At 41.9% G+C, this 24,423-nt stretch overlaps 1 protein-coding gene across 1 annotated transcript in view; it reads right to left on the bottom strand.

The window, feature by feature from the left end:
- man2b1 (mannosidase, alpha, class 2B, member 1) overlaps positions 1-24,211 on the bottom strand; it is a 61,231-nt gene extending 37,020 nt beyond the window's left edge. Inside the window, exons 1-6 of the mRNA XM_039770514.1 lie at positions 24,054-24,211; positions 13,895-13,997; positions 11,206-11,379; positions 4,818-5,011; positions 4,389-4,521; positions 4,101-4,246 (exon numbers count right to left, since the gene is read on the bottom strand). Of these exons, the coding sequence (XP_039626448.1) occupies positions 4,101-4,246; positions 4,389-4,521; positions 4,818-5,011; positions 11,206-11,379; positions 13,895-13,997; positions 24,054-24,164 (861 nt within the window). The 5' untranslated portion in view covers positions 24,165-24,211. The remainder of the gene's footprint in view (positions 1-4,100; positions 4,247-4,388; positions 4,522-4,817; positions 5,012-11,205; positions 11,380-13,894; positions 13,998-24,053) is intronic.
- Between the last annotated feature and the right edge of the window lie 212 nt (positions 24,212-24,423).

The raw sequence follows: 24,423 nt of genomic DNA, 5'->3' as shown, positions 1-24,423 counted from the left end.
CACCTCCCACGTAATTGAGTGTCTGCCCATATAAGGTAAATATTCGCGGGTGAAGGACTGTGCTTAGCATATTCATAAGTGCAGCTACTGCGGAAACCCTCTGACGCTGAACAAGCCTTTGTACACATATCAATAGGAAAGCAAGGTGTAAAGCTTAAGTTTAAATTATGCTCATAGACACGCTGCCACTAAATATTTGCAGGCAAATCCACAACTTAATACCGGCAATGCCTGGTAAACATCTTAAATTCACGAGTACCGATTTGGGTAGTGATCACTTCGATGAATGAAACCTGTTCAAAAAACGCATTACACAATTGAGAAGGCAGCAAAAGAAAATGAAGCAAGTGACGCATACAAGCATATTCATAAGTGCAGTTACTTCGGAAACAAAGCACGGTGTAAACCTAAAGTTTAAATTAAGTTCATAGACAGGCTGCCACTGGCGTTTGTTATGCCTATGACGAATGCGATATTCACGAGATACAAGTTTAATGAGAAGACCCAGGGTATAAATGAGAGTGAGTTAAAATTGCTGTTTACGGAGTTAAAATTGCTGGTGAAAGACTGTGCTTATGCTAACGAATAGGAAGGCAGGGTGTAAAGCTTAACTTTAAATTAGGTTCATAGACACATTGCCGCTGGCGTTTGTCATGCCTAAGATGAATACGATATTCGCAAGATACAACTTTGAAGTACCGGGTCTGAGCTAACATTAAATAAAGCCGTGGACATCGCGAGATCGCACGAGATAGCACAAGCACAGCTGAGAAGCTTCGATGAATGTACTCCGAGCAGCTCACGTGATGTGACTTTGCAGGACTGGGAAAGTTTAAATTAAGTTCATAGACACGCTACCGCTAAATATTCGCAGGCAAATCCACAACTTAATACCGGGAATGCCTGTTAAACATCTTAGATTCACGAGTACCGATTTGGGTAGTGATCACTTTGATGAATGAAACCTGTTCAAAAAACGCATTACACAATTGAGAAGGCAGCAAAAGAATATGAAGCGAGTGACACATACAAGCATATTCATAAGTGCAGCTACTTCGGAAACAAAGCACGGTGTAAACCTAAAGTTTAAATTAAGTTCATAGACACGCTACCACTAAATATTCGCAGGCAAATCCACAACTTAATACTGGGAATGCCTGTTAAACATCTTAGATTCACGAGTACCGATTTGGGTAGTGAACACTTCGATGAATGAAACCTCTTATCTTTACAACGGTTGACAAACACAGAATGTAACTTGAACACAACACATCCTCCAAATACGAACCTGTTTGAAAGAAATAATGATAATCAAATCCTTGATGACAGCAACACTCATAACAGTCACAAAACAATTACATTGCCAGTCATGTTACGTTATTTTTAAAATGTTTCCTTTTCTTTTTCATAACTTCTTTAACACACTACTTCTCCGCTGCGAAGCGCGGGTATTTTGCTAGTATATATATATAAATTTAATCCAGCATCAGAGCTGACCTTCTAGTGTTAAATGACTTCTTAAATCAGTCTGTACATGGCCTCTCTGGTCCAGTTTTTCAAGATCTAAACTTATTGATGACTTTATCCACGGCAACTTACAACACCTGAAAGAGACGTTGGGTTACATTTCTTTTGTTTCTCCCCCACCCCTTCATTGGAGCACAGGCAGGTGAAGAGTGTTGTTCAGCGTCATCAGTAGCAGGAGTTGAACCCGCGACCTCAGGGTTTGTAGTCTGAAGCCTTAACCTCTGCACCACACTGCCTGTCATTTTGCACATTCATTGAGCTTTACTGACCAATGCCATGTATGTGATTTTGCCCTTTTCCACCCAGATAACATTCTTTCATTACCTGTGAATGGTGAAGTCGTTCCATTTCGCATCACCAGGAAAAATCTTCAACTTCTATAAAGTCTTATACTGCAGAAATGTATGTATTTCTTATGTATGCTAAATGTAAGAATTGCTCACAAATCACAATATCCCATGTCTCGATGCATGCTCAATAATCCAGGTAAGGAAATTCTACAAAGTTGATTCAGTTCAACTGGCCAAAGTTCTTTTCCAGGGAGATACGTTACATCACTTATCCAAGTGACTTCTTCAGTCTCAGTTGACTGCAGGTTTCTCCAACCTTATAAACAGTACCTTTGCATAATGACCATTGACTAACAATGGGCCGTGTGATCAATGATATGCATATAGATTGTGAAATTTCCATCAGCAATGGGGGACATTTGAAAGTTGATGTGTACCGTAAACCAACGCATACGGATCAGTATTTATGGTTTCACTCTCACCATCCACTAGAGCACAAAATAGGTGTCATCAGGACTCCACAACACAAAGCAAACACCATACACACAGACATAACGGCCAGGGAAGCAGAACAACATTATATCAAAAAGGCCCTGAGAAAATGTGGACTTTTTTCAAAGCAGGGAAGACACCTAAAGAATACTCGAAGCAATCCAGGAGAGAGGAAGGACAACCGCTGCCTAAGCGAAAACCCTTAGTGATCCCTTATGTGTCAGGAGTAGCGGAACAGCCGAGACGCATTTTTTCAAAACACCAGGTCTCGGAGGCCTTCAAATTCCAAAACACGCTACGGCAAAAATTGGTCCACCCCAAGGACCGGGTGCCCCAGCACAGACAGAGCAATGTAGTTTACGCATTTAGGTGCCAAGAGGATTGGCGTGAATCATACATCGGGGAAACCAAACAACCACTGGCGAAGTGGATGGCACAACACAGAAGAGCTACCTCGTCAGGCCAGGACTCCTCAGTCTATTTACACCTACAGGACAGTGGTCACTCTTTCATTGATGAAGATGTGCACATCCTGGGCAGGGAGGAACACTGGTTTGAGTGAGGAGTCAAGGAGGCCATTTACGTGAAAAAAGAACGACCATCTCTGAACCAAGGAGGAAGCCTAAGGGTACATCTCTCCCCATCTTACAAGGCTGTGATTGCAGCCATTCCCCAACTCTCTGTGAATGGTACTCATGGCCATTGATCAATGGACAATTTACATATCATTGATCACACGGCCCATTGTTAGTCAATGGTGCGAGTTCGGCCATTAGGCCAAGGTACTGTTTATAAGGTTTATAAGGAAACCTGCAGTCAACTGAGACTGAGGAAGTTACTTGGATGAGTGATGTAACGTATCTCCCTGGAAAAGAACTATGTCCAGATGAACTGAATCAACTTTCTAGAACACAATATCCCATACTTATTTTTTCAACTCTAGTCACAGCAATTGGGTAAAAACAAAGAAGGATCTCATCAATCATATCTTCTGAAAAATATTTCAGAGTTGCAACAACATGGGGACTTGAAGTGCTGCACTTTAGGATAAGCAGAGGAAGGACAGGAGCGTGACATGCACACTGATGAAGTAATTAAAGGTTTAAAAACACAAGAGCAATTGACGTTGGCCGTGGTGCTCCTGGTGTTAGACGATCTTCTTATCTCTGTACCTCTCACACTGCTGTAGATAGCTGCCCCCCAAAGAGGGATGAGTCTGCACAATGCAGATCAGGAGGTGAGCATCTCAGGTGGCTTAGGCTGGTTGCATCACTCAACTTTGAAAGGTTTTTATTACCGTGAGATATGAGACTTGTGCATTAGTTGATCCAGCATTCCTCTGAACAATGTCTGTGTGAAAGTGTATATTCTCTGTAACTAAACTGGATCTAGAAAGTGATAACACAGCTCAACACGTGACACAATCTTCTCTCTGGGAGGCATGATGGCCCAGTGGTTTTAGCACTGGTGCCTGGCGTCATAGGCTACAATAAATGGTCCAGCATAGATGGCAGAGGCCCCATTGGAATGCACTCAAAACTTGTTTGGTTTCTCTTTCCCCACTGACTTCAATGTAATACATTTCACCGAGTTCACCACAATTTCATAATATTACCACACTTTCACCAAACTCGAGGTGGGATTTGCTCATCACTACTCAGAACTAAGAAAAGCATTCATATCTAAAGGCAGGCACTTCAATTACAAACCTCAGTCAACCTCTTCATATAAGAGAACAAAGACGAATTTGATCATCAGTCACAAGAGTCTTTAAAATCTGTCTCTGCATACCTGATCATGAGCGATGTTGATGAAATTTGATACAATGCTGTCGACGTTATAATCTTCGAGGTTCACATCATCTTGAATGGGTGTATCTGCGCATGACTGGTCCCAGCAAAATCCAGGAGGCGGGTTGTATCCATTTGGCAACACACCTACCAAATGATACACATGTATAAATTATATACATCTGACTAATGACCATAACAAAAAAAAAACCAAAATAAAATAAAATAGATCATGGTTGTCATAAACTCTACGAGTAAAAATGTGTACAAGGCAGGAAGCAAGCATTACCTGTGAAGAGGTCAGCAAATGGGGGTGCAAGACTAGCACTTCCTCTCCACATGAGCTCCATTTCCTTCTGCTTCATACGGGCCATCTTGTCCTGGTAGTCCAATCGACCAAAAAAGAAGCCATCGAATCCCATCTGAGTAAGGGAAAAGAAATTGTGTATAAAAAAATAAAAAGACAATCAGAATATGCAAGAAGCAAACTGTCAGAAACTTTCCATGATTAAATTCAACAGAACAGTTAATACAAAAAAAAAAAAAAAAGAAATAGCCATTATGTTTAGCCATTATGAACATATCATACAATCTCTATGCCACCATAAGTTGGCGGTCTCCAAACTGGATCTTTCCCACTTGGTTATGAACACACGTCAATACCCTGATCACCTGACAGGTTAGTAGTACCAGCTCCGCCCGGTCATCTCCCACTTACCTGAGCAAACAGAGAAGCTTGCTCCCGTGAATGTCCAAAGGGGTCAATATGCCAAGCTACTCTGGGACGGCCACAGTCTCCAAAGGTGTCTTTGAGAAAGCGCAGTCCCAGGGTCATTTGGTCAATGATGGCATTATAGTGAGTGGAAGCTTCATCATTCATGCACCAACCTCCATTAATAAACTCCAGGCGGCCTGGCAGAACAGAGAGAGGCAGGAGTTTATCTTAGATCATCGCACAGAGCAGAACTATCCAGACCCTGTTTTGGTGTAACCCTGTGTATGCCGTTTTAATCGTCCAATATATTTATCAGTAAGGAGTCAATTTCTGCTCTTCATTAGACCCCTTAACTTAACTTACTGTATGAATGTACTTACTGTGTGAATATCCCCTTGGTATTAATAAAGTTATCTAATCTAATTAAGATCACAAAGGGAGTTCTGTGCTAAACGCTACGACAACACCGTAGATCCATTTTGAGTAGCCTAATCAGGGCTGAGGTGTCACCCATTGCACGGCTGCACTTGGGTCCCAATCCGGGTGGTTTGTTGTGTCGTGGGTGCCACCACACGCTGTAATCAGCACATGCTCCCAACCGCACCCCTGACAACTAAAATCAGGGCCACAGGAAAACACCAATCAAAACCAAAAATGACACTGTTTGAAAAAGAGAAATTAAACAAGCTACCTAATTAAACTCGATTGGTATTGGCCCCGATTTTTATTCCAGCCAGTTTATTAAACAGCAACACTGGCACTTCAGACAATACAATATATGACCAAGCGTTTGTGGTAACCCAACAATCACACCGATATAAGCTTGTGACATCGCATTCAAAAACCATTGGCATTAGGATTGAGTTGAAACCCCCATTGTGGCTTCCACTATTCTAGAAAGGCTTTCCAGAGGTTTATGGAGTGTGTCTGTGTTAATTTGTGCGCATTCAGCCAACAGAACATGTTGGACGAGAAGACCTGACTCACAACTGCCATTCAATTCATCCCAAAGGTGTTCAATGGGGTTGAGGTCAGGGCTCTGCAGAAGACACCCGAGTTCCTCTACACCAGAACCATCAAGCCATGTCTTTATGGGCCTGGCCTTGTGCACAGGGGCACAGTCGTGCTGGAACAGAAAAGGGTCTTCGTCAAACTGTTGCCACAATCTATGAAGCCCACAATGGTCTAAACTGTCTTTATATGCTGTAGCAATAACAGCACCCTTCACTGGAACCAAGAGATCTAGCCCAAACCCTGCCATTATAACCCTCCACCACCAAACTTTACATTAGGCACTATGCAGTCTGGGAGACAGTGTTGTCCTGGCATTTGCAAAACCCAGATTTATCCATCAGATACTGTGATTCATCACTCTACAGAACATGTTTCCACTTCTCCAGAGCTCAAAGGCGGACTGCTTTACACCCCTCCAGCTGACGCTTGGCACTGCACATCGTGATCAGCTGCTCAGCCATGGAAACCCATTTCATGAAGCTCCTGACGTAAAGTATTTGTGCTGATGTTGCTACCAAAGGCAGTCTGAAAAGTCTGTTGTGAGTGATGCCACATAGGATGGGCGATCTTTACACGTCTCAGCATTTGCTGGGGTTTGCGTTGGGTTTCCACTTCACAATAATAGCAATTATAGAGGGCCGGGACAGATCTAGCGGAGCAGAATTGTCACATACTGACTTGTGGCCTGTTTAACGTCATAGAGATCTTCAGTAGGAGCCATTCTACTGCTAACACTTGCAAATGGAGATTTCATGGCTGTGGATTTGATTTTATGCACAGGTTAACAAGGCTGAAACACCTGAACTCGGGTGGGGTGGCCACATATTGTTAGTCATATAGGGAGGGTAAAGGAGAAGAGAAGATAACTGAAAGAAGAGAGCTGGGGTATAAAACACAAAAATCACTCACATGAATATTCTTTTCTGTTAGCCTGGTTTACTGGTTCTGTCCTTAGTGTGCTTTTATTATGATTTATGCTGAATGATATTTAGGATTAGCTGATGTTGCATCTCTGGTATGTAGAGATGAAGATGAGGTTAAGTAGCTCCAACACACATATTCACAAGTTTATATGAGGGGGTACCCAAAAATAACTTGGAATTAGAAAAACAAAATCTTTTAATAATTTTTACTTATCAAAACTTTAGTGTCCTTCAAAGTACTCGCCATGTGAACGAATGCACTTGTCCTAACAGTTTTTGCACTGGTGGAAACATTTTTGGAATTGCTGAAGAGGAACGTTGTCTAAGGCCAGCAGCGATTTTCCTTTGACTTCCTCCACGGTACAAAAACGCTTTCCTCCAAGTTCTTTTTACATATGCGGGAACAAGAAAAAGTCGCACGAAGCCAAGTAGGGAAGGTGGCAAGAACTCCAAGACCCACAAGTCAATTTAGAAATCTCTTAAATAGTCTTGACTACGATCTTCGTAAATTGCATTGCAAATGTTTTCAAGATTTTCGTCATTCTTAATTCGGGAAGGTCGGGCAGATCTTGGTTGGTCTTCGAGTGACATTCCCTTCGTTTAAAACGCAAAACCGCTCGTAGACCTGCGTTTTACTTAAAGCTTCCTCTTTAAACGCAGTTTCAAGCATCACTACGGTTTCAGCAGCGGTTTTCCCTAAGAGAAAACAAAATTGAACGCAGACTCGCTGTTCTTTATGATCACCCGTCACAAACATCGCAGAACATGTTTAATAAGCACCAAGAAAAACCGACACAGAATGGGGAACGAGCAACACAGAGCAATGCCACTGGGCAGACTGACACAGAATACTGTAAGTGTGCTACACCGAGCGGCGAAGTTCGCAACTGAGTCGAGATTGTGCGCCACGTACAGATTCCAGTTATTTATTTGTACTCCCTCGTACATGTCACGCAAGAGGCTTAAAAGAAAAGCATCTAATTGAGTAAAAATCGTAACTTTTAATTAAACTAAAAAAGAAATCATATATGGATAAAACTTTGTAGTTGCTTTCAGTGAATTGTTTATTTTTTTAAAAAACATCTTTTGTTGTATGCTGGCACTGTAGGATTGCTACTAATCAAACAGGGCAAATATTGGCCAACAATTTGAATGAAAGGCAGATGCAGCAATTCTGAGATGACACCCATTTTCAGCTTCTAGAACTCAGAACATCACGGCCTGACCACTATTTATATGTCCCAGGACCTTACTGGAATTTGCTTATTCATCTTGTGAGGCCCAAGGTCTGTGTCTCGGATATGAAAGTGGGGAACAATGGAGCACCACAAGGGACAGCTCGGTCTCCTTTTCTCTTCACTCTGCACATCTCAGACTATAAAAATAACAGCAGGGCACATCACCTGCAGAATTTCTCAGATAACTTTGCATTAATGTGGTGTATTGATAAGGAGGGTAAGACAGAGCCGAAGAGTCAGGGGGAGAACTTTGTTTCTTGGTGCAGAAAGAACGGTCAAACAGCTTAAGATCAGCAAAACCAAGGAACTGGTGAATGACACCAAAGAGGTTTTAACTAATCACACTTGCATGGCTGACGTATCAACTTCTTATGTTCAGAGCTGCCACAGATGACAGTTTGAGGTTGGGGCACAGTCAAAAGTGAAAAGCTGAGAAGGTCTACACCTACCAACTTTTCGTCGTTGTGGAAAAATATCATCAGCAGCAGTGGACAAGTTTTGTGCTTCATCTTGTACTATACATTTTTCTACTCTGCAATAAACCTGCAATGGTTCAGAACGGGTTAATAATTCTTTTGATAACAATAATAATTCTTTGCATTTACAGTATATAGCGCTTTTCTCACTACTCAGAGCGCTCAGCAATTGCAGGTTAAGGGCTCAACAGAGCAGAGTCCCTATTGGCATTTACGGGATTCGAACCGGCAACCTTCCTGATGCTGGTAAAATTTATCCTGGCCTCTGCAACACTGACAATGGATCATGACGACTCAGAAAATGGATGGAGTATTGGATGTACAGAAGCAATGGATAAGAACCTAAAAATAAAAGAGGCCAAATGAAACAGGAACACCAACTAGAAAGCATGGACACCATTTTAAGTTGACACTCTCCAGTTTTTTTGCCAAACTTAGTGTTAATGTAAGTCACTGCCTGAGCCTTGAAGGAACATAAAGAAGCCTTACCGACATTACCCTTAGCACGTTTAACATTACGATTACCACTGTCAAATGTTATGCTCAGCTCAAGTTTTTATTCACACTTACTCTGACACGATTGTATACTGCAAGACTCACCAGAAATCGTCAACGGAAATTGGCATGTCAAATTTCCCAGTCACAACTCATCTTAAACTGGTAATTTACTGGTGAATTCATGGGATAGCTGAAGTGTAAACAGGACAACAACATACACTCTGCGGCCACTTTATTAGGTACACCCTGATAGTATTGGGTTGGACCCCCTTTTGCCTTCAGAACTGCCATAATTCTTCGTAGCATAGATTCAACAAGGTGCAGAAAACATTCTTCAGGGATCTTGGTCCATGTTAACATGACAGCATCACAGAGTTGCTGCAGATTTGTCAGCTGTACATCCATGATGTGAACCTCCTGTTCTACCACATCCAAAAGATGCTCTACCGGATTGAGATCTGGTGCCCGTAGAGGCCATTTGAGTACAGTGAACTCATTGTCATGTTCAAGAATCTAGTTTGAGGTGATCTGAGCTTTGTGACATGGTGCGTTATCCTGATGGAAGTAGCCATCAGAACACTGCCGTCATAAAGGGATGGACAGGGTCAGCAACGATACTCAGGTAGGCTCTGGCATTTAAATGATGGTCAATTAGTACTAAGGGGCCTAAAGTCAGTCAGTCTGTCATTATCCAACCTGCTATATCCTAACACAGGGTCACTGGGGTCTGCTGCAGCCAATCCCAGCTAGCACAGGGCCCAAGGCAGGAACAAATCCCCAGGCAGGGCGCCAGCCCACCGCAGAGCACACGCACACACCAAGCACACACTAGGGACAATTTAGGATTGCCAATGCACCTAACCTGCATGCCTTTGGACTGCGGGAGGAAACTGGATCACCCGGAGGAAACCCACGCAGACACGGGGAGAACATGCCAACTCCACGCAGGGAGGACCTGGGAAGCGAACCCAGGTGTCCTTACTGCAAGGCACCACCAGCTTGAACCACTGATACAAGGCAGGATGGATCCCTGCTTTCATGCTGTTGATGCCAAATTCTGACCCTACCATCCGAATATCAAAGCAGAAATCGATACTCCTCATACCAAGGAATGTTTTTCCAATCTTCTGTTGCCCAATTTTGTGAGTCTGGATGAACTGTAGCATCAGTTGCCTGTTTTTAGCTTACAAGAGTGGGACCCAGTGTGGTCTCCTGCTGCTGTAGCCCATCTCCTTCAAGGTTTGACGTGTCGTACGTTCATGCGTGCGGTTATGCATACCTCGGTTGGTCATCTGAGTTACTGTTACCTTTCTATCAACTCAAACCAGTCTGACCATTCTCTTTTGACCTCTGGCTTCAATGTTGCTCACTGGATATTTTCCCCTTTTTCTGACCATTCTCTGTAAACCCTAGAGATGCTTGTGTGTGACAATCCCTGTAGATGAGCAGTTTCTAAAATACTCAGACCAGCCTGTCTGGCACTAACCACCACACCACATTCAAAGTCACTTCAATCGCCTAACTTTCCTATTCTGATGCTCGGTTTGAACTTCAGTTGGTCATCTTTACAATGTCTACATGCCGAAATGCGTGGAGTTACTGCCATATGATTGGCTGATTAGAGGTGTGTGCTAACAAGCAGTTGAACAGATGTACAGCGAGTGTATATTTGTCTAGGCAAAAAACATGGACTCGAAGAAATTCTTAAAAAGTGAAAAGGGGAGTATAGACAAATTACTCAGTGACATGAACCTAAAAAAAAGTAAAGCACCAATATTAATATCGAAAATGTTGATTAGTAAGAAATGCGATCAGGCACATTTCTTAGTTGTCTGAAAAAGGATGAAAAGGCTTTTAAACACTTATTAGGAAGCTGCAGACTCCCTGGCAATACGGCCTAAAAGTTGAAAACTCCTTTTTTGCATATTACCTTTTTTTCTGGAAAATGGTTGACTCTTGATATTCAGTCAGTCATTTTCCAACCCGCTATATCCTAACTACAGGGTCACAGGGGTCAGCTGGAGCCAATCCCAGCCAACACAGGGCGCAAGGCAGGAACAAACCCCGGGCAGGGCGCCAGCCCACCACAGACTCTTGATATCACCTTGCAAAACAGTTGTATAACACTTTGAGTTTGCTCTTTTTTCACATAGGTGATAACAATTCATGTTTTTCTGTCCGAGTCTCTTCCCAGCTTTTGGACTCTGCTCCATTGTAGAACTCACCTGATGGCCAGCCTTACCTTGGTTGACAAGTTTTTTGACGTCTTCTCTCATGGACTCTGTCTGTTGTCTCCACCATCTATAAAAGAATGCGATCTCCACATAGATAAACCTCTTCCTGGGGTCAGAGAGAAGCTGCTGCACCACGGAGTCCAGGATGTACTGAACGCCAGCATGCTGAATGTCATTACGATCTGTCAAATAAGGCAGAAGGACACAGAGACAGAGAGATTATGAGAGTCGCTCAGGTTACGAGACTGCATCACATCGCCATTTATTTCATTTTAACGATTGCATGAAAGTGGAGTATAAGTAGGATGATGTGAGGAGGAAAAAAAAAACCTTTTAAGTCTGCAGAGTTTGTGTTAAATATAAATACCTGCTAGAAGTTAAACATCTCAAAACAACACACTACTCAAAAAGCACTGTAAAGAGGCTAACAGTAAGGATACCACATGATCTAGTGATTATTAACTGTGAAACAAGATAAGCAATTGTGCGAGTGGTGGGCAGAAGTTACTATCAATGTCAATTTTTTTAAACACTACTTTCAACATGGTTATTGCTCCTTTAAATGTGCCTCAAAAGTGCAACAGAGGCTCTTGAAATACACAGATAACGGGATGAAGATGGCTGTCACTTCTCTAAATGCTTATGAAGATACACAACTAACTGCACCAAGAACAGCAAGCCTGACAGCTTCTCATTTTTATGCAGGCAGAGGTCAAAGCAGATACCATTTTACTATTATGGAGCACCTCAGACCTTCAGACAAGGTCACTTCACCCAAACATTACTCCAGGGACGTTGTACAATTTCTGATCCTGTTCTCTGACCCCCCAAAAGGTCAAATGAAAAGACAACTTACCCTCGGGGATTAAAAAAAGTATACCAATATTAAAATATAAAAACAAGAACCACCATTCACACCAATTTATCTGACTAAATAAATGAGATAGTCTCATTGGCCACTTTATTAGGTACACCTGCTTGTTAACGCAAATATGTAATCAGCCAATCACATTGCAGCAACTGAAAGCATTTTGGCCTGTAGACACGGTCAAGATGACCTGCTGGAGTTCAAACTGAGCATCAGAATGGGGAAGAAGAAAGGTGATTGAAGTGACTCTGAACGTGGCATGGTTGTTGGTGCCAGATGGGCTGGTCTGAGTATTTCAGAAACTGCTGATTTACTGGGATTTTCACGCACAACCTTCTCTAGGGTTTACAGAGAAAGGTTTGAAAAAGTAAAAAAAGAAAAAAATAGTTTGGAAAATATCCAGTGATCTCTGATGATGCCAGAGGACAGAAGAGAATGGCAGGCTGGTTTGAACTGATAGAAAAAGACAACAGTAACTCAAATAAGCACTAGTTTCTACTGAGGTATCCAGAAGTGCATCTCTGAACGCACAACACGTCAAACCTTGAAGCAGATGGGCTATGGAAGCAGACCACCACACTGTGTGCCACTCATGTCAGCTAAGAACAGGCAGCTGAGGCTACAATTTGCAATTTGCTCACCAAAACTGGACAACAGAAGATTGGAAAAATGTTGCCTGGTGTGATGAGTCTCAATTTCTGCTGTGACACTCGGATGGTAGGGTCAGAATTTGGCATCAAGAACATGAAAGGAGGGATCCATCGTGTCTGGCATCAATGGTTCAGGCTGGTTCTGGTGGTGTAATGGTGTGGGGGATATTTTCTTGGCACACTTTGAGCCCTTTGCACCAGCTGAGCATTGTTTAAATGCCACTACCTACCTCAGTATTGTTGCTGTCCATCCCTTTATGACCGCAGTGTACCCATTTTCTGATGACTACTTCCAGCAGAATACCGCGCCATGTCATAAAGCTCAAATAATGTCAAACTGGTTTTTTGAACGTAACAAAGAGTTCACTGTACAGCAATGGCCTCCACAGTTAAAAAGATCTAAATCCAGTAGAGCACCCTTGGGATGTGGTGGAACGGGAGATTCAAATCATGGATGAGCAGACGTCAAATCTGCAGCACCTGAGTGATGCCAACATGTCAATAAGGATCACAATCCCTGAGGAATGTTTCCAGCACCTTCTTGAATCTACGTCTTGAAGAATTACAGCAGTTCTGAAGGCAAAAGAGGGTCCAACCCGATACTAGCAGGGTGTACCTAATAAAGTGGCCGCTGAGTGTATCCTGTTGTCCTGTTTACTCTTCAGCTATCCCATGAATTCACCAGTAAATTACCAGTTTAAGATGAGTTGTGACTAAGAAATCTGACATTTTCTGGTGTGACTTGCAGTAAACAATTGTGTCAGGACAAGTGTGAATAAAAACTTGAGCCGAGCATAACAATTGTCAGTAATAATCTTAATGTTAAACGTGCTAAGGGTAATGTCGGTAAAGACTTCTGTAGGCTCCTTCAAGGCTTAGGCCGGAACTTACATTAACACTAAGTTTGTCAAAAAAACTGAAGAGTGTCCATTTAAAATGGTGCCCTTGCTTTCTAGTTGTTGTTGCTGCATTCGGTGCTAGCAAAGTATGCCTAAAAAAGTGGCCAGTGAGTGGATTTCTTCCCTTCTTCATATAACTTCTCTCAAAGATCAGAAATCAGAACATAAGCTGCTAAAAGGTTTGTGCAACATACTACATTATTACATAATTAGCACACTACTAAACAAACCTCTGGAAACTAACAGGACAAACACTGGAAAAAGGACCAAGTGCTCTTACCTCCATAAAAGTACTGATCCACAGTTTTCAGCCATCCAACATCATCATGAGTGTGAGGTACCAGGTGCACATTCAGTGCGTCTGCTTTAGTGGCAGGGCAAGACTACAAAGTGGAATAAACAGAAGCATATTAATATTAGGAAAAGCAGCAAGTCGGAACCAGCATAACCACCAGAGCAGCACCCGGCATCTCAAAATCATCCCAATTTTGGGAACAGGTAAGTCAAAAATAACACTGCACAAAATACACTTTTGGGTGTATCTTGTGGATTTTGGTCTTCAATTTTCCTATTACACATTGTTTTTAATTAAATCAATCACTTCTGTGATTTCCTCTCATATTATTAGCACACCAATACAGTACCACGAGTACAACTGTAGCACTGGTGAGGCCTCATCTGGAGTCCTGCGGGCAGTTTTGGTCTCCAGGCTACAAAAATGACATACCAGCACTAGAAAAGGTCCAGAGAAGAGCGACTAGGCTGATTCCAGGGCTACAGGGGTTGAATTATGTGGAAAGATTAAAAGAGCTGAGACCATCACTTGCATTAAGTTTATTGTTTGGGCTGAATACACAATGGGAGGTCTAAAAATCAAAAGTACGCCCTAAGGGAAGGACTTAGGAGTTACAGTGAATATAACACCTATCAACTGACAGACAGTGTTCAGAAGCCATTAAGAAGGAGTATGTCAGGCTATACTGTACTGTATAGCGCCTTGATGTGTGGAGTACAAGTCACCGGAGGTTCTGCTCAGGCTTTATAACACACTGGTGAGGCCTCATCTGGAGTTCTGTGTGTAGTTTTGGTCTCCAGGCTACAAAAAGGACATAACAGCACAAGAAAAGGTCCAGAGAAGAGCGACTAGGCCGATTCCAGGGCTACAGGGGATGAAACTGAATGTCAGTAAATATAAAGTATGACACGTAGGAAGTCAGAATGTGAGGGGGTCTGATGAGTTGTGAGGAAAGATCAGAAGAGCTGAACCTTCTCAGTTTAAGCAAAAGGAGATGAAGAGGACACCTGATGTGTGGAGTCCAAGTCCAATTAATGCTTTATAACACACTGGTGAGGCCTCGTCTGGAGTCCTGAGTGCAGTTTTGGTCTCCAGGCTACAAAAAGGACAAAGCAGTGCTAGAAAAAGACCAGAGAAGAGCGATCAGGCTGATTCAGGGCTACAGGGGATGATTTATAAAGATTGAAAGAGCTGAGATGATGAGGAGACCTGACTGAAGTGTTTAAAATGATGAAGGGAATCAGTCCAGTGGGTCGAGACGGTGACTTTAAAATGAGTTCATCAAGAACACGGGGACACCGTTGGAAACTTGTGAAGGGGAAATTTCACACAAACATTTGGAAGTTTTTCTTTACACAGAGAACCATAGAAGAGGAATAAGTGACCATGTAGTGTGGTGGACAGGAGGACTTTAGGGACCTTCAAAACTCGACTTGATGTAATTTTGGAAAAATTAAGTGGACAGGACTGCGCTGAATGGCCTGTCCTCATCTAGACTGTTCTAAGGTCTGTAGTGATCTAAACGTAGTGGCGCAGCAGCTCAGTGAATGGGACAGACATGCTACAGAGTCTCATTACATTTAAAAATAAAAAGTTTTGTCCTGTGTAACCGTTTTAAAATAAACTATGAAGTTAAAGCAAAAGGGTCTACGATTTCTCTTACAAACTTGGAGCATAAAATATTTCAGTCAGAAATGCCGCCATTGGCAAACAAAGGTTTAAAACCTCTGAATGCATGTAATTTAGTAGATAGCAAAATAAACAATACAATATTTATACAGAATTGGTTTAATTTACTTTTTGATGGACTGTTAGTTGGCAAGTAGCTTCCCACAATGCTTAATCTGTCGCCTCACATTATACAACCTACTGAGTGGTCCCTCTTCCCGGCAGGCCTTCTTCAGATGTCCTTCTCCAAGTCTTTTTGTTTCCCTGCCGACAACTTCAGCAGTCCACCCCACTGGCTACTCAAGTACGGATTTCCTTAGAGATGTTTGTCACGTATCAAGGCTGTTGTTACTTACATATGCAGTGATGGCCCTTAAATCCCCCCCACCCCTGCTCATTCAAAATCTTTACAAACTTAAGGAGATGACTCAATCTATCAAGCTTAACTTTCCAGGAAACTCTTACGATGTACCAAACAAGAGTGTTTTTCCACAAGATATTGGAGATTAAATTACCTCCATTTAACGTGTGATGATAGCCATTGTATTTCATGCCTTGCAAGAATAATTTCCATAGGCATTACTATAGACACACACCAAGCACGAGACCACAATGAGTGAAGACAGAAAAACCCTAGCATGGTAGCACTGCCGTCTGTTGATATTCAGTCCCTAAACTTATCAAGTCAAAGTTGACTTTATTGTCATCTCAAACATCTACAGGTATGCAGAGAAACAAACAGACAAACATCAACACACTACTTAAACACTCAATATGCCAATATAACTAACTACCAACTACACAGACACCCTTTAACTATACATTTCACAGTTTAATGAGGGGACTGATCCCTTGTCATAACAGACAGACTGACTTGTGTGTAAATTGGAGGGAAAGATCATGATCTAGGATGTTAAGGTAGGTTGGAAGATCACGGGGGGATACATTATGTTGAGGACCCTGACAGCTTGGGGCAAAAAGCTACCACACAACCTGGCACATCTGGCTCTGATACCACAGCATCTATTGCCATATGACAAAAGAATAAAAAGAGTCCATGAGAAGGGTCCTGCACATGATGCAACAAGCTTTGCGGGCACACTGTTCAGAGAACAAGTCCTGCAGAGAAGGAAGAGGAACCCTGATAATACTTTCCACTGACATTATTCTCCGCAATCTCTTGCGTTGTGGACAAGATGCAACAGCCAGACCAGAGTGTGATGGTGTGGGCCAGAAAAGTAAAACGAGATGAGAATGGGAGACGGGAGGTTCACTCGCTTTAGTCGTTGAAGGAATGATCTGCTGGGGAAGCAGTATTGTTAGTCCATGTGAGGTCCTCAGTTATGAGCACATCAAGGAACCTGGCACGCTTTAAAAATCTCCACAGCGTCTATAAAGAGACTGCACCACTTGTAATTGAACAATGGTGATACGAGGGCGGCAGTGCATAATCATGTTTATTAACTAACGGGGTTCTAAACTAGCTATTGCAACAGCGTAGATCAGGATTTCTTAACATAAATGTCATGACCCAAAAAAAGGGTCGTGGGTTGACACTGTTGGGTTGTTGAGTTACAGGTGTATTTAACGGTAATGGGTCATGGATGGTCACCAAGGGGCTCACTGTGTGCCGTGATGAGTTGCAGCAGGTTGATTAAGGTTGGTAATAATACTTTTTGACATTTCTATAGCACTTTTCTCACTATTCAAAGCACTTTACATAGCGGGTGTGGAGCCACTTCAACCACCACTAATGTGCAGCACCCACCTGGATGATGCGATGGCAGCCATTTTTGCTCCACGTTTGAGCTGTTAGCTGCTGAAGTGGCGAGAGAAAGACAGCCAATAAGAGACAGGGGATGATTAGGGGGCCAGAATGACCAGGCCATGGTGGGCAGTTTAGCCAGGACATTAGGATACACTGTGCTCTTTTCGAAGGACGTCTTTTATGACCACAGACAGTCAAGACCTCGATTTTACACTTCCTATAAAGGATGCGGCCATTTTTATAGCACAGTGTCACCACCACTGCACTGAGACTTTGGGATCCACTTTCAGTCTGCAGGGTAAGTTCACCCCACTGCCCTTGCCAACACCAGTTCCAGCAGCAACCCAAGCTTTTCCTGGCTAGTTGCCCACCCAAGTAAGATGGATTACTTTTTCTGGAGTGCATGTGGTATGCCTGCTGATTTTCTCCAAGGGGGACTGTTCTGATAGTGGCCCACAATTGTTCATGTTCACCAATCAGCCAAGGGAGATCCCCAACTTGACGCTTGTTTAAACAGGACACCCCAATGCACTGATATTTAACAGCAAATGGGTCTCGAAGACCATTAAGAAAAACAAGACTGGGACGTGACCAAAAAAAAAAAAAAAAAAGGTTAAGAAATCCCTGGCCTGGATTGTTGGTTGATGTATTTCTATCTTAGATTACAAAAAAAACTGACGAATCATCCATTTCATATCACATAAGAGAACTGTTACATCAGCAAGTTTCTGGCCTTCAGAAAGTCAATATCCTCCGTGGCGGTTTCTCCTTTTGTTGTGCTGCATAGTCAAATTAAACCATATTTAAAATTCTCTACACTGTGAAAATTAAATGGAATATTTAGAGGTCTTCAGAATTGTATTAAAAATAAAAATCTTCAACGATAAGTATTCACTTCCTTTGTTTTAACAACTTAAGCTGTCTGAAGCATTAAGTTTGAGAGATCGCAGTAACAGTAGTCGTAATAACGCCACGTATACGGAGTAGAGTAAAATGCTTCCTTGAGTGTCTGACCAACATGTAACAAGTGTCCATGATACAAAAAGGAATGTATTACAATACAGAACTTTACTACAATTCACAGACAAAACAAGTTAGCTTACCCAATGTACTCCTTACTCCTGTTTTTGTGTTTCACCCTGGCACTGTTTATATCTAGGAGTATACATCTTGATAAAATACGTTGACAAGGTACACATACCTGTGTTCACTTCACATTCACTCATTTTCAGGTTTAGGATTGCACAATAACTATCTTTGACTTCGTGAGGTCTCACAATTTAAACAGCAGACCAGAAGAGTCGTGTTCTTATGAAGACCAAGGAGATGCATGCTGCTACAAAGAAATATGCTGGAGAAGGTTATAAAATGATTGACAAAGCTTTGGACCTGACTAGGAGCACCGTGAAGACCCTGACAGAAACCAGACACTACAAAGATTAGGCTGTCCTACCAAACTGAGTAACTGGACAAGAAGGGCAAGCTACAACTTAGATGGATTTATGGAGCTCATCGGCGGACGTCAAGTCTCTTCAGCACTTCACTGATTCAGCTTCTTGGTAGGGAGGCTAGAAGGAAGTCTCTTTTTACTTTCTCATATAGAAAGAATAGGGAAAGAATTGTAATCGTCCAAAAATTTGACATTGAGATTTTGAGGAATATCGATGTTTTAGACCTCCCTGACTTTCTTGGATACAAAGTGTAGGGAATGCATTGGAATCATCTAAAAATTCGATATTGAAAGTTTGAGGAATCTTGATGTTTTAGACCTCCCTGACTTTCTTGTATACGAAGTGTAGGGAAGGTATTTCAATTGTCCAAACATCTGATGTTGAGATTTTGATGAATCTCCATGTTTTAGAACCCCCGACCTTCTTGCATACAAAGTATAGGGAAAGTATTGGAATCCTCCAAAAATTCCATTTCAATTTTTTGAAGAATCTCAATGTCCGAAAATACCATTTTTGCATATTATTTCTGTGTGTGTGTGTAAACATGATAACCTGAGTTGCATACAAGTATTATGAACAAAACGTAGATTTCTGTCAAGTTTTGGGGTATTTCCGATAACCGGGAGTGGTACTTTACCTTTTATTCATGCAGCCACAGGGTTCGATTTATTCAACTTTACTTTTATAATAGTTGTTCAATATATTATTAATTTGATTTGATTGGCTGTTGATGGTTCTTTAATGTACATAAAATTAAACTATAATTATTGTCTTGCGGTTTACTCCTCAAATATCCATCCCATATCTGAGTATACGAGAAAGTTGAAGGGAGACCACTTCCGATTTTTTTAATTTATTAAAATGATTTCAAGAAAATAACATTGCATAAAATCAAGTCAAATTTATATATATCAAATTACTTCATAATCAAACTAGAAAGGAAAAAAAAAAAGAAGGAAGCCACTTCTGAAAAAGGTCAGCATGAACTCGTGCCTGGAGTTTATTAGAAGCCATGTGACAAAACCAGAAACCTTATGGAGAAAAAACAATGTTGTGGTCTGGTGAGAGCAAAGTTGAGCTCCTTGGCCTGGAAGTAAAGAGCTGTGTTTGGTGCAAACTTTACACGGCCCAACACCGACATAACATCATCATCCCTGCTATCAACCTGGTGGTGGCTCCATTATGCCCTGAGGTTACAGAGAACTGGAAAGCTTATTGCCATCCAGGGCAAAACTGATACAGCCACAAAGGTTTATAGGGTCATGTTTGTCACGGGTACACAGTACTGGGAAAGTCTTACTTGCATTTTCTAATTAAAATGCAAAACATCTATCATTACTCTCTGGTAACATGATTAATAATTAAATTATGGAGAAAACCTGTTACAGTCAGCCAGAGATCAGTGTTTAGGGCAAAGATTAATTTTTCAGCAGGGCAATGACCTGAAGCACGCAGCAAAAACAACTCATGAATGGCTTGGAAAAAAAAGAAGGTTAGCATTCTGGAATGGGCCAGACTTGAACCCGATTTTTGAACTGGGTTAGGGTCATCTGTGATATGACCTGAAAACTGCTCTCTATTGGCGCTCTGCATTTTGGCAGAATTGGAACAAATTTGCATTGAAGAAAGGACAAAAATCGCAAAACCTAAGTTTGCACAGATGTTAAAAAAAACTGAAAAGTGCTACACATGGGCAAAGGGAACATCAATTATAAGGACAAGATGGGAGACACAGTCCTATAGGAAAACAACTTCTGAAAAGCATTTAGGCCTTATGTTGGCACATTTTTGGCATCTAAGCAATGTGTGGAAGCAATTAAAAAGGCCAGAACATTTGAGGTTATGTCATAAGGACTGCTGAAAATAAATCAAGGGACGTCATACTCAAACTATATAACGCACTAGTGAGACCACATCTGGAGTACTGAAGCTGGGCAGAGGAGAGCAATCAGGTGCATGCCAGGACATCAGGACATGTCGACAGAATTAAACCGGTCATACAGGCATACGCAACAACACTCAATGCTGTACCGGCTGCTAAAGCTCTATATATGAAGTACAGTCGATTCCTGTTAATCGGACCACATCGGGACGCGATCATTTTGGTCCTAATAACCGGCTGGTCCGATTACACGAACATGCCCTATACATGTGCAACCAAGATGGGACGTGCTATAAGTAACATATTAAAATGTCATTATGACTTTTACTGTGCTGCACACGTGTATGGCGAACGTAAAACAAGAACTACGTACATGTACGGTTGCTTACAACTTTGTTTATTGAAAAAGAAATCTACAAATTCTTTGAAACGATCTACACGACACTCAGCATGCGAAGCACAATAAAAAAGGTTACATTACCAAATTCCAGTCAACGTCTGAAGAACTCGTCCAGTGTGATCGGACGCATTCTGTTGACGCACTGCACTTGTTTACGCTCGACTTCACGTTTTAGGAAAGAAACGGCAGGCATGTTCACCCCCACTGGTTTGCACTTAGTACAAATTTTCTGACTTCCTGACCTTTGATAAAAGCAGAAATTCTCCTGGGGAGCCCAGGGATCCTCCCGATGTCGCTGACCCGCTTTACATCCGCTTTCCGCAGGTGACTTGTGGCTTCTTTTTCTTATTCTCCGTCATGTTCTTTGGTCCGATTAAAACGGGATTTTGGTCCAAATAAGCGAACAATATTAGGCTTATGTTATATGATCTGTTTCGGTTCTTTAGGATTCGGTTCAAATAAGTGGCTGGTCCAATTAACCGGAATCGACTATATATACACTCAAGGGACACAGGTAAATACTTTTGTAAATGAAAAATATAAGTCCTTTATGCCGGAGATAAAAATGTTATCTTTTTTTTATAAAAGTGTTGAATTTATCGTATTAGTTAAACGATAAAAAATGATTTTCTTCTTTTTCTTTCAGCTGCTCCCGTTAGGGGTCACCACAGCGGATTATCTTGTTCCATATCTTCCTGTCTTCGTCATCTTGTTCTGTCACCCCCATGACCTGCACGTCCTCTCTCAGCACATCCAAAAACCTTCTCTTAGGCCTTCCTCTTCTCCTCTTACCTGCCAGCTCTATCCTTAGCACCCTTCTCTCATTATACCCCTCATCTCTCCACTGCACATGTCCAAACCAGCGCAATCTCGCCTCTCTGACTTTGTCCCCCAACTGTCCAACTTGAGCTGAGCCTCTAATGTCCTCATTTAACACAATAAAATTATAAGCAAATGGAACGAAATGTAAAAAAGCTCAAGGGTATAAATACTTTATGAAGGTGCTGCATTACAATTGCTGGTACTCTTTTATTTTTTTCTTCTCCTGGCACCCTGTGCTTCAGAAATTCACCTCCTGCGACACATGAGGACAGCTAACCTTCGCCCTCTCAGCCTCGCCACTTTCTCCAGAGGCAGTAAAGAGTGTGCATCGACCACCTGCATCTCCGTCTGGTATGGCGACTGTAGCGGAAAACCTTTGTGTAACATTTTCAGTCTACTAAGATTTTCATTGATATTGCCTTTGGTCTAACTGCCCTAAGTAGGAGGAGTTCATTCTAGTATGCGGACCCCTAAACTTGGCCTTCCGAAGCAGGCATCTCATCTCTATCTCTGTGTGTAACCTAACACATAATGATCTAATGTCCCATATATGGACCCATTTATACTGTATTAGATCAATTTGCTATCATGGTCATGTTAAATATACTTTTGTATAGTCATACACTATAAAGGCTTTGTCAAACAAAGGATTGTTAGCATACCTGTGATTATATACAAGAATCAAGACACATCTTGTAGGGGTGCTTCAAGGGTGTATTTGTTAATAAGCTGAAGTCTGAAGGACCTTTTTTATGGACGAATACTGAAATGGACTGAGCACTGGGATTTTTCTGCCTCAGGCTGTATTTCAGTGCAAATCATTTGGACACTTCTCATAGGAGGAGCTCACCAGCAGATGAAGCCAAAACGGAGCCACCAACATTAACAGAGGCAGTGCACTCATCCCCACAATGGACTCTTTACCCCAGAAGTTAACGGTGCAGAACTGCCAGATTTCATAAAAGCTTCCTCCCAAAAGCCAACGACCTGCCTGATAATACTGTACAGCGCTGGCGTGTCAATACAGTGCAATACACAACTTATCTGTGCGAGATGTTAATAATATTTATCTGTTGTTCAATCTTGTTATTCTTCTGCATTTTTGTTGTCTATTCTTGCACATAAATCAGCCGGGTGACCCAATTTCATTCTGCTGTGTATCATTTCCTTGAACCATTAAGTGCAGAATCTCTCAGCGCCATTGGGGGGTAAAGTGACAATCAGTCGACCACATTCATGCATGACGCTAATGACACTTACCTAGTCAGTTTGGATGAATGAATGTCTTTGATTTGAAATAGAAAACCAACATGAACCTGATGATGACCCATCAAACTCCCTACCAAGGGAAACCCAAAATATATCAGTTAATGCTTTTGACTTTATTCTAATTTGGTGATTATTCTTGTAATCTACATAACCGCTTGCAGTTTAAATATTTGGGGATCATTCTAAAACAAAGATTTGGGAAGGACGCCCGTACCTTGAGCAATAAATGCATGCACCGCGTCCTTAAGGTCTGCGCACGATAAATTGAATGAATTATTATTTTAAAAGGAAACAGATGTTATACTGAACTGAAAAATCAGTTCTATAAATACGGAGCTGTTACTATTGAATGACAGCTTCGTAACAAGATTCAAGAGCTTTATTCGTCTCACACACACAGTTATACAGGTATAACGTGCAGAGAAATCAAAAACTGGCTTACTTTAAGACTGTGCAAAAAAACAGTAAACACAACAGAAAAAAAGATAAAAGTACTTCAAATTACATAAATCAGATTAAATTAAATTAAGTCGAATTAAGTTCAAATGGAGTGGAGATGTTATGTGTTTCACTCTAATATGAAGAAGTAACGCGACCGCGCTGTCATCCTGTCAACTTCGCACTCTATAAATATAGCAAAAAGTACAGAAATAAAGTTAGGGTGCAAAGGTTTCGTTCTCCCCAGAAAGACCTTATTACTGCCAACGCTTCTGTCCATCTGCATTTTAGTGTACCAGTTACTAAAGTAACACCGCCGAGTGCCCCTCATTTACAATCAAAATTGCTGTTTGACAAGCACACAGAAAATTGACTTCTGCTTTCACTTTAGCCTCGTCTCACTCCCGGTCACCCCCAAAAGCAGCTGACCCACGCGACACATCTACCTCATAGCCACACGAAGGAGATTGAGTGGCCCAGCTCCTCCTGGTCGGGAACCCCTGTACCCCGCTGAATAACGACAGGAGGACCACGACAATCGACCCAACTTCCACCATCCTTCTATGCACAACACGGCAGATCAGCGAGTCATATGATACCGAGGGGAAAAAAAGGCGAGCCGGCAGTGGGGATCACGTGACAAGTCCAGCCTCCGCCTGACCTGAATGTACTTGCGAACGCACGCGCGACCCAGCGAGAGCTGCGCCATGATGGCTCTAAACTGCGCGCCCGTAGCAAGAGCCAAAATGGTGGCAGCGGAAGTAAGGTACAGTAAGAGCGCGTTTAGTTACTTTTTGTAAATTACTCGGATACCGT

This window comes from Polypterus senegalus, chromosome 12 (genome assembly GCF_016835505.1).
Source record: "Polypterus senegalus isolate Bchr_013 chromosome 12, ASM1683550v1, whole genome shotgun sequence".
NCBI lineage: Eukaryota > Metazoa > Chordata > Cladistia > Polypteriformes > Polypteridae > Polypterus > Polypterus senegalus.
Note: the sequence above shows the minus strand (reverse complement) of the source record. Positions and strands in the feature narration are given on the sequence as shown.